This window comes from Chiloscyllium plagiosum, unplaced genomic scaffold (assembly GCF_037043375.1).
Source record: "Chiloscyllium plagiosum isolate Xiang-an unplaced genomic scaffold, Cpla_swu_hap1 HiC_scaffold_40, whole genome shotgun sequence".
In the NCBI taxonomy this organism is placed as follows: Eukaryota; Metazoa; Chordata; class Chondrichthyes; order Orectolobiformes; family Hemiscylliidae; genus Chiloscyllium; species Chiloscyllium plagiosum.
In genome coordinates this window covers 21107030-21118030 of record NW_028270178.1, presented here as the reverse complement: position 1 = coordinate 21118030, position 11001 = coordinate 21107030, and the positions used below count along the sequence as shown (strand labels likewise).

Genomic DNA, 11001 nt, shown 5'->3' with positions numbered 1-11001 from the left:
TCCAGCAACACATTTTTTCAGCTCTGATCTCCAGCATCTGCAGTCCTCACTTTCTCCTATTTGATTCCAGAGTTGACAAGGTTGGCTTATGAGGAGAGGCCGAGTAGATTGGAATTATATTCACTGGAATGCAGAAGAATGGAGGGGGGGGGGGGGGGGAATCTTATAAAAACATCTAAAATGATGAAGGGAATTGATAAAATAGAAATAGATAGGATGTTTCCACTGGTAGGCGAAACTAAGACAAGAGGGCATGGTCTCAAGATTAGAACAGGTTTAGAACTGAACTTAGAAGGAACTTCTTCATCCAGAAGCTTGTTAATCTATGGAATTCCTATCTCAGGGAAGTAGTTGACACTACTTCAGTAAGCGCTTTCAAAGCTAAGGTAGATGCTTTTTTGAAAAATAAAAGAATTGGGTTGGTGGGGGGTGTGGACCTGATGAGGGAGTCGAGAAGGGAGTGGTCTTTTATTTAAAAAAAATTTATTTGAAAAAATAAAAGGGATTTGGTGAAAACGCAGGTAAGTGGAGCTGAGTCCACAAAAAGATTAGCCATAATCTTATTGAGTGGAAGCAGGCTAGAAGGGCCAAACGCCAACTCCTACTCCTAGTTCTTATGTTCTAATCACAGTTGAGAATTTGTTATCATCCCATGCATGTTGAAATATTTCTTTTATTGCAGTAGTGCTCTGAATATTAGATTGGTAAAATTACAACCCTCATACTGAACACTATCATTAAAACTGGAATATGTGCAGTAGTTATGCTCATTCTCACAGACATACACATCACTGCTCCAAGTGTAGACATAGCTGAATACGTAAGCAGAAATCAAAAGTACAAGAGTCACAAATTATATTAAATGTTTAAAAAAATTAATCCGACACAAAAGTTGGATGGTAAACTTCTACCATGTACCTCATTGGTTCTTTTTTATTAATTGGTGAAATTCAGATGTTACTGACCAGACCAACGGTTCTTGCCTATTTCTAATCTCCCCTCTTCTGGATTCTCTCGCATCACTCTCACATTTAACAATCTCACCTCAGTTAGATTCACTCACCCAACAATATCTCCCCTCTGCTGCTTTCTCGCTGTATTTCACCCTCTCTAGCATGCATAAATCTTTAATAATCTCCCCTCCGCTACTCACTCACTCTCTCATGTACACGTTCAAATCTTCGACAATTCTGCACCCATCCTCCCAATTCCTTCACTCACTCCCACACCTAGTGCCAGGGCCACCTACTCTGCATCTGATGGAATTGGATGAGTGTATGGAAATTTCCTGTTCATGTGATAATTGACAGATCAATAGCCAACAGACAATCTCATGAAGATCACACCCATTTTATTTAAAAGCATCAAGCAGGAGATCAGTCTTAAGATGACAGCTGATGTATATGTGTACTGTGATTGGTTATTTAAATCATAACACCCTTACCCCAAATATCTCCCATTCTGTTCTCATTAGTTTTTCCCCATTTGAACTCTAGCATCAACATCTTCTTGAAGAAGAATATTCTGGACATCTACTCCCATGTGTGAGCTTCCCAATACCACCCCAGAATGACTTGGGGGAAGATTTTGCTTTGAGCTTGGCACCTATCCACTCCCCTGGAGGGTTGGTTGCTCCGTCTATTCCTGAAATAACCTGGTAATATTCACCATGCCCTTGAGAAGCACTGTGGCTCATTGGGTGGCACTGCTGCCTCACAGCACCAGAGACCCAGGTTTGATTCCAGCTTGGGCAACTGTCTGTGTGGACTTGGCACATTCTCCCCGTGTCTGTGTGGTTTTCCTCTGGGTGCTCTGGTTTCCTCCCACAATCCAAAGCTGTGCAGGTCAGGTAAATTGGCCATGCTAATTTGCCCATAGCCTTAGGTACATTAGTCAGAGGTAAATGTAGGACAGTTGGTCTGTGTGGGTTACTCTTTGGAGGGCCGGTGTGGACTTGTGGGGTGAAGAGCCTGTTTCCACACTGTAGGGAATTTCATCTATTTTTACTTCGGCCAATCCTTTATCTGGTGGATGAGAAGATACAGGAGCCTATTCTATGGGCCTCTTCCTAATTAAGTTTTAAGAGTCTTCACCTCGGGTCACCATCCCCTACCTCGTCACCTCAGAGCTCTGGTCCCTGTGCTGCCACAGTGTACACCCAGAACCTGTATTTCCTGACAGCTTTCAGGCTGCTCAGACAATCTATGCTTGATTCCTTGCCCTCCAGGTTTTTGACAACGTAATGTCCCATCTTCGCTTCACTGCCAACCTGGAACAGGTGGGCACAGGAGATGGTGAGGGAGGTAGGTTCACAGTCACACTGTCACCTGACTGGGTACATCAGCAAGAATGGTGCAGACTGTAGCAATGGGCTCACTGGATAAGCAACACCACCACCCCAAAGGCTCTCACACAGGGGAGGAGCTGTATAGTTATTCACTGTGTGGGGATAACCAGGACAACATATCACTCAACATTGTCATAGTTCTCCCAGGGCAAACTGCTATCTTCAATGATTATGTTCTCCATTCTGGAGATCAACACTGGCTCAGTGTCCTCTCCAGAGACTTTGTTGGACAGAATTACACTGGTACTGGCTACTCTTGCGCCCTCTGAGCTCTGGGGCTGTGGTTGACTGCTGTCCCTTGTCTTTACAATTCCATATTCATACTCAAAAATGGATGCCCCAGGTATACTCTTCTCAACCAATGAAGAAATCACAAACTTGGGGTCTTGTGAACCTTTGGATCTGAGCAGCACCAAATAGAAATGGACCGCTTCTCTCAATCGTTTCAACACTGATGCTACATCAAACCAGTCCTCACTTGCCTGACTTTTGTCTTTTCGCATTGCCCCATTTGGTTCTGTCTCATTTCGTGGAGCCTTGAGGTATTTGGAGAGTTCCTGAAGATAAACATCTGTCTCCCCCAAAGAGTTAAAGTTGAAGCAAATGACAAATTTAATCATTGGGTCCACCAGGATTGTGTCTAACTGGCTCTGGGTCACAACCTCCACCCCCTCCAGTCTGCTCAGATTCACCCCCACTGTGTTCACTTCCTTCTCCCTCTTCTTCAGCCAAGCGTCCAGTAAGCTGTACTTGAATGGAGATCGTTCTCTCTGCTCTAACATTTCCTCCAAGCTGCTTTCCCCTTTTCTCCCAGCCCGGATGGAGGGCAGTACTTGTGCCAGCCTTTTCTGGAAGAGGGTCTGGAATTCCAGGACCATTCTCTTGAAGGTTTGGAGCTTGTCTTTGATCTCAGAGAAGGCCCTTGCCGCTGGGCTCTTGATTAGATCGTTATACCTCATCTCGATGTCACAGAATTGATCCATGATCCACTGGCACTGATTGACCAGACCGATGCTGACCTCGTGGGCAAGCTGAGCTGCTTTCGAGTCCAGCATCTTCAGAGGGTGCAACCAGACTCTCAGGGGCACTGCATTCTCTCTGTGATCGCCCAGCAGCTTAGGCAGCTTTGAGTAAACCTCAATAGCGTCCTCGTAGTTCACTGGGTTCTTGTCGAGGAAGAAGTCTCCTTGAAAGGTGCAGCAGAATTTCTTCACACGCTTCTTGTCCTCTTCTGACATGTCGACTGAGCCCTGTCCCTTGATTTTGAATGTGGGGATCTTTCTAATCATAACCTCAAGGTTTTCCTGGATATCTTGCACATTGTCAGTGGAGGAATGATCCTGGTCAAACACGAAGAAGGCTTGAGCACCATACAACAAGCCCGTGACAACGTGAGTGGCTGAGCCCTGCTTGAAGACGGAAGGGTAGGTGATGTGCTGGGGTCCCAGTTGGCTCATGGTAAGCTCCTCAAACCGGGTGGTGGCTCGGTAGTGGAGGCTAACCCGGGATTGCTGCCTCGAGGTTTTCTTGTTGTTCAGATATTTGGCTGAGCCGCTCACCTTCACCAGTCCCCCCAAAAAGCTGGCCTTGAGGGAGGCTTCCACATCCAAAGAAGACGTTTTGTCCTCGATGGCATCTGAGGAAATGATGGTAAAGTCGGTGCTGGGTTTCACCTGCACGTCAATGTTCTTCTGGAGCTCAACCAAGTCCCACAAAGTGACACCTGAGAGGAAAGGATGAACAGAGAAAGTACAAAAGGGAAGATATCAACAGAGAGGAGGATTAGAACTGTGGGGAATGGGGTGGGAAGCTTAAAAAAGCAGTCAGGACAGCAAAGGTTGGGGACAGGGGGCATTGGGGCATGAGGAAACACTGGCAATCAAGATTAGGGAGAATCCCAAAATATTCTCCAAGTTTGTCAAGGGGAAGACAATATCCAGGTAAAGAGTAGGGACCAAGGGGACAATCTGTGTGTGAAGCCTGAGGACATTGGTAGCATATTAAATGACTACTTCCTGTTAATTCAAGGCTAATTAGCAAAGGGCATAATTTTCAAATGAAAGGCTGGAGGATTTAACGGGATTTAAGAAAAGCCTTTTTTGCCCAGAGAGTGGTAAGGAATCTGAAATGCACTATCTGGGAAGGTAGTTGAAGTGGAAAACCTCACAAACTTTAAAAGGTTTGAGGATAAGCACTTGAAATGTCAGAACATTCAAGGCTCTAAGCTTAGTGTTGGAAAGTGGGATCAGTGTAAATAGTCATATCTTTTTGGCCATCCACACTGGATGGGCCAAAAGGCCACTTCAGCAATGTTTACTTCTATGAACAATGGGATTGAAATAGATAGCAGTACAGAGGGAGCACTGCCCAGTCAGAGGATCAGCGTGGAGGGAGCACCATGCAGTTAGAGGGTCAGGAATAAGGGAACGCTGTGCACATACAGGGTAAGCTTTGTGCGAGTGCAGCGCAGTTGGATGGTCAGCGCTGAGAAAGTGCTGTATAGTAAGAAGGTCAGTGCTGAGGCAGCGACACCAAGTTGGAGGATCAGTGCTGAGCAGTCAGAGGGTAGGTGCCGAGGGAGTGCTGCAAGTTGGAGGATCAGCACTGAAGGAGCGCTGTACAGTCAGAGAGTAGGTGCCAAGGGAGTGCTATGCAGTTGAAGCGTTGGTGACGAGGGAGTGCTGCAGTCAGAGGGTCAACACTGAGGGAGCGCTGCATAGTTAGTGGGTCAGCGCCAATGCAGTGCTATGTAGTTGGAGGGTCAACACTGTGCAGTTTGACTGTCAGCGCCGAGGGAGCGCTTCACATTTGCTGAGGGAGTTTTGCACTTTTGAAGTTTTATTAATTAGATTTATTGTTCCAGGTGACATTTGAATTATTGTGCTTTATATTATGAACTGTAAGAAAATTACAGCTTGGTTGATCTGCCATTACCTGGGATGATGGTGTCACTGCGTAGATCATATAACATCCCAATCCGGAAAGGTCTGCCAAGTGCTGCCATTTGGAAAATACTATTGCCTCCTTCAGCCATATTGGCTCGTTTGTTCTCGTTGTGTCTAATGAACAGCAGAAACTGAGTCAGATGTACCAGATCAGTGACAATAAGGGCATCAGTTCAGCAAATGGACCCTGACCCACAGCAATAGAGACATACAGCACAGAAACAGACTCTTTGGTCCAACCAGTCCAGGCCAAACATAATCCCAAACTAAACTAGTCCCGCTTGCCTGCTCCTGGCCCAGATCCCTCCATCCCAGGGTCCCTCAGAAAATCCAGCCACCCACGCCACCCAATCTGGGGCCCCTCAACCCAGGTCCACCCAGCCAATCCTGTCCCCCTCCCAATCTGATCTCCAACCCAAGCCACTTGAGACCACCGGATCCCTGACTCACAGCCAATTCATGCCAACTATCCCTTTATCCCCAGCCAATTCAGGTAACAGAGCCCTGACCATCAGCTAATCACGAATTGTTATTTCCTGGAGTGGGAGCAATGTTTTCAGAGCTTCTCCCTTCATCCTCTGATGCCCAATCTTACATTGAATATCAACATATTCAACATTGAGACTCACTTCCTGTGTGAGAATTGGACATTCTGTTCCTTGCGTTAATTAGCAAACTCAAATTGCCAATTTTTCTGTTGCATTCCCAGCTTACATGCGTCAGAAATCCAGTTGTAAGCAAGTTAATAACTCGGCAGATGCTGGTATCTTTTACCAAGTCACCCTTTATTCACACATGAATAATCCTTGACTTCAGAACTGCCTCATGTACAGCCAGAGTGTCAATACCTCAGACATCCACTATGTCAGCCAGGGCTCCCTGATGGGGCTTTTAATCTGATCTACTCAGAACACATTCTAAAACGTCCAGCTGGCTGACCTCATTATAATCATTATGGGCAGCACGGTGGCACAGTGGTTAGCACTGCTGCCTCACAGCACCGGAGATCCGGGTTCAATTCCTGCCTCAGGCGACTGACTGTGTGGAGTTTGCACATTCTCCCCGCATCTGCGTGGGTTTCCTCCGGGTGCTCCGGTTTCCTCCCACAGTCCAAAGATGTGCAGGTCAGGTGAATTGGCCATGTTAAATTGCCCCTAGTGTTAGGTAAAGGGGTAAATGTAGGGGAATGGGTGGTTTGTGCTTCGGCGGGTCGGTGTGGACTTGTTGGGCCGAAGGGCCCGTTCCCACACTAACGTAATCTAATCTAATCTAATCATAACAAAACCCATCACTAAAGTTTCTCAAACTGTGAAGATATTAGAATTTAGAAGAGGAGAACAAGGTTACAGAGTCATAGAGATGTACAGCACAGAAACAGACCCTTCGATCCACCTTGTCCATGCTGACCAAATATCCTAACCTAATCTAGTCTCATTTGCCAGCACTTGACCCATATCCCTTCAAAACTGTTCTAAACATATACCCATCCAGATGCCTTTTAAATGTTGTAATTACACCAGCCTCCAACAATTCAGGAGAGAAGTTAATTGATGCTGAGTTTCGTTCAGAGGTCAGAATTAAACATTATATATTAATTTCACAAAAGAACAGCCATGAATGTTATCACTCGATGTCTTGTTTATACAGATTTGCTGTTGTTAAAGCAAAGATTCTTAATAATCTTACCCTCCTTGCCTGTCTATTTTCTAGTAGGTAGCAAATGTGTTCTTTAATTCAAAATTACATTTTAGTATAAATGTTTATGTACAAGTTTTAAGGCTATAAACTTTCTCAACATGACCTCCCAACTCCTATACTCAATGCTCTGTTCAACGAAGGAAAGCATACCAAACACCTTCTTCACTATCCTATCTACCTCTAACTCCACTTTGAAGGAACTATGAACCTGTATTCCAAAGTCTCTTTATTCAGCAACACTCCCCAGGACCTTACCATTATGTGTATAAGTCCTGCTCTGATTTGACTTTCCAAAATGCAGCACATCTAAATTGTACTCCATCCACCACTCCTTTGCCCATTAGCCCATCTGATCGAGACACTGTGGCCATTAGATCCAGTGGGCTTATCCCTATTTCTAGGCCAGAAAGCTTGGATACAAGCCCCACTGGTTACAGAATTGCCTCAAAGCCTGCCTGAACAGGATGTTTCAAACAACATTGTTAAAAATTAGCTTAGACCAGCATCTCCACTGGGAGCAAACAACACTGTAATGATCCCAGTGAGCAAACTGAACAAAACAAATATCCATTTGAAGATCCACCTTTCACCCACAATCAGAAAACCTTCACACACTCTCACCGTCTGGACAAGGCATTTAAAGTAAAACAGAACTTGCTGCCAATATCTTGCCTCATAGTCTTGTTCTCTTTTATTTTTTTTTAAATCAACCTGTTGCAGATATTATTAAACACCATTGAAATAGGTAGGACTTGAACCTGGGTTTCTCGGGACAGGCATACTAACACTGCACCACAAGAGGGCTCTCAGTCTTCCTTTATAAATTTAGAGTGATCCTTTTCCTACTTGGCCCGTTCCTTTACAATTTGAATTTACAGTGACAGTGTGTGACCACATATCAATCTGCACTTTCTACTTATTTCTCTCAAAGACACTCTCCCAATTCTGTGTTTAATTTTCCATTTTCAAACAGGACGTTAGTGTTTCCTCTTCCCGTATCCAGCAACCCACCAGATTTCACCTCTGGAGTCTCAGGCCCGCTCTTTAATCTCAAATAACACTGAATGTTGGAGGAACTTAGCAGAAGTGCAAACATCTGCAGACAGAGACAGCAGACTTAATGCTTCGAGTCCAGGTGTGATACTGTTTCAAAATAAAACTCGACCTTTGTGGTGCTTCAACTGTCAATTCCTAGTGCCAACATCTCGATCAAAGTCTTTTCATTGTCCTGCTTTTAGAATTATAGAAATCTGCAGGGCAGAAAAAGGCCCTTCTTCCCATCAATTTTGTGTTGGTCAAAAACAATTCCTTATCGATTATAATCTTGTGCCCTGTACGTCTTGGCATCACAAGTGCACACCTAAATACTTCTTAAATAAGAAGTTTGAAAGTTTCTATCTATAACAGCCTTACAGGCAACAAATTTCAATTTCTCACCAACCTCGAGATGAAAATGTTTTTCCTTCATTGCTCAGACCTTTGAATAAAGCAGTTGGGATGTCATGTTGAGGCTGTACAGGGCATTGGTGAAGCATCTTCTGGAATACCAAGTCCAGTCCTGGTTGCCCTGATACAGGAAGGCTATTATTAAACTAGAGAGGATTTAGAAAACATACACAAGGATGTTGCCTGGATTAGAAGGTTTGAGTTAGAGGGAGAGGTTAAATAGGCTGGGGCTTAGGAGGTCAAGAGGTGACTTTAGAGGTTTATAAAATCATAAGGGGCATAGAAAAGAGGAATGATAGGTGTATTTTCCATAGCATGTGGGAATTTCAAGAATGGGGGCATATTTTTAAGGTGAGAGAAGTAAAATTTTAAAAAGACATGAGCATTTTCTAAAAAATGCACAGTGGTTCATATGTGGAATAAACTTCCAAAGGAACTGGTGAATGCAGGTACAATTACATGGTTTAAAAAAATTTGGATAAGTACATGAGTAAGAAATGCTTGAAGAGATATGGGCCAAGTGCAACTAGGTGGGACTAGTTTAGTTGGGGATTATGATTGGCATGAACTGATTAGACCGAAGGGTCTGTTTCTGTGCTATATGACTCGCATTCCATCTAAACCATCTGACACACTCTGTCATTTATATTATATGCCTTAATTGATCCCTTGAATATGGGGAAAATTTCCTTCCTGTCTCTGCCTCTCATTATTTTATTCATCTCAATCATGTCCCCTCTCAATTTCATTTGTTCTAAAGAAAACAACCTCACTCTGTCCAATCTCTCTTCATAACTGAAATTCTCCAGCCCAGAAAACATCCTGGTAAATCTCCTTTATACCCTCTCCAATGCGATCACATCCCTCCTGAAATGTTGATTCCACAATTGCACACAATATGCTGTCACCAGTATTTTATACTGTTCCAGCATAACCTTTTGGCTCAAAAGCAATCCCTTGACCAGTGAATGCAATATCCAATATACCTTAATTATTCTGTAGCAGTTCTGTAGCACTCCCACCTATCCTGATCCTTAAGTGACTGGTGGAAGTGCATATAAAGGTCCCTCTGATCTCAGTGCTTCCCAGGGGTCCTGTCATCATGTATACTCTTGCCATGTTTATCCTACTGAAGGGATTGCCTCACACTTACTTGGATTCAAATCCATTTCCCGCTGATCAGCCCATCTCACCCGACCATCTATATCCTCCTGGGATGGAAGGCTATCTTCCCCACTATTGGCAACCACACCAATTTTCATATTATCCATGAACTTACTGATCAATCCTCCTACATTCAAGTCAAAATGGTTTATATAGACCAGAAACAGTGAGGGTTCAAATACGTGCCCCAACAAGATCCCACTACCACAGCTTCCAGTTACAGAAACACACCTCAACCATCACCTTTGGCTTCCTGCCACTCAGTCACTTACTTTCACTGTCAGTCTCGCATGCTGGACCTTGTCAAAAGCATCAGTGACCCCAAGTAGTCTACACCAATTGCTCTCATCTACACACCTGGTCATCTGTTTGAAAAATGCAATCAAGTTGGTCAAACATAACCTTCCCTTAATAAACCACATAGACTGTTCTTGATTAATCCCTGCCTCTCTCCAAGTGCAGACTAATTCCTTGATCCAGTATTGCTTCCGAGAGTTTCCCAATCATAGAATTTCTGTCCCCTGTGGTTTCCTAATTTCACCCTCTCTCCCTCCTTGAATACCTTACCAAGTTGGCTGTTTTTAATCAATGCCTGCCTACAGCCAAATGTTAGGGTTCTTGTATATGGTGGGAAAGGTAGAAAGTGACAGTGGTAGTGTCCTTAGCTTTCAGTCAAGTGATTCAGGTTCAAGTCCCACCTGCTCCAGTGGAGTGTATAACACCCCTTTACAGGTTGGTTAGAAAAAACTATCTCCAAGTGTGCTTGGAATGTTTCTTTCTCTCTGAAAAGAAATATCCTAATGACTTAATGAATCTTGCATAAATATTCTGGCAATACTGCTGCACCGAATGTCATGACCTCATCTCAATTTAATATTACTTGTCCCTTCTATCCGAACGTCTTTCGAGATTTTAAGCATTTACTTTATGCCAATTAAATGAGTCTTAGCTTTTACAACTTTCACTTTTGTGTTTTTGCCAGTTTTTAAAAATCAAGGACCAATCAACCTGAAATGCTAGCAGAATGACTCTGGCTCGTTTAATACACACAAACACACACACACACACACTATACATTACTGTGCAAGTGTGGAGAAGTTCCAATGTTGAGATGATTTCTCCCAGGACTGAACTCAGATTTTGGATGATGACTGCTACAGAGGGATAGACAGTAATTGCAAATAACTTGTTGGATTTTCCCAAGCACTGCCTCTTGCCGTGACTGCGTGATCTGATTGGGTGTGTGCTTTTATAAATCCTCTCCAAGCAACATGTGATGTTGGAGTGATAATAATTTTCCTCCAATCATGTTTAAGATACACCCCTCAAATGCACGTGATTTATTTTACTGATTGTTTCCAAAGATTGAATTCTCTGAAGTGGGGAGTGGCCTCTGACTCA

At 43.8% G+C, this 11001-nt stretch overlaps 1 protein-coding gene across 1 annotated transcript; it reads right to left on the bottom strand.

Annotated features, from left to right (window-relative positions):
• Window positions 1-853: 853 nt before the first annotated feature.
• LOC122544080 (neoverrucotoxin subunit beta-like) lies at window positions 854-10800 on the bottom strand. Its single transcript, XM_087981702.1, is given in 5 exon segments — window positions 854-2318; window positions 2320-2376; window positions 2471-4070; window positions 5282-5406; window positions 10681-10800. Coding segments are annotated over 4 exon segments (1953 nt in total). The 5' UTR covers window positions 5382-5406; window positions 10681-10800; the 3' UTR covers window positions 854-2122.
• Window positions 10801-11001: the final 201 nt, after the last annotated feature.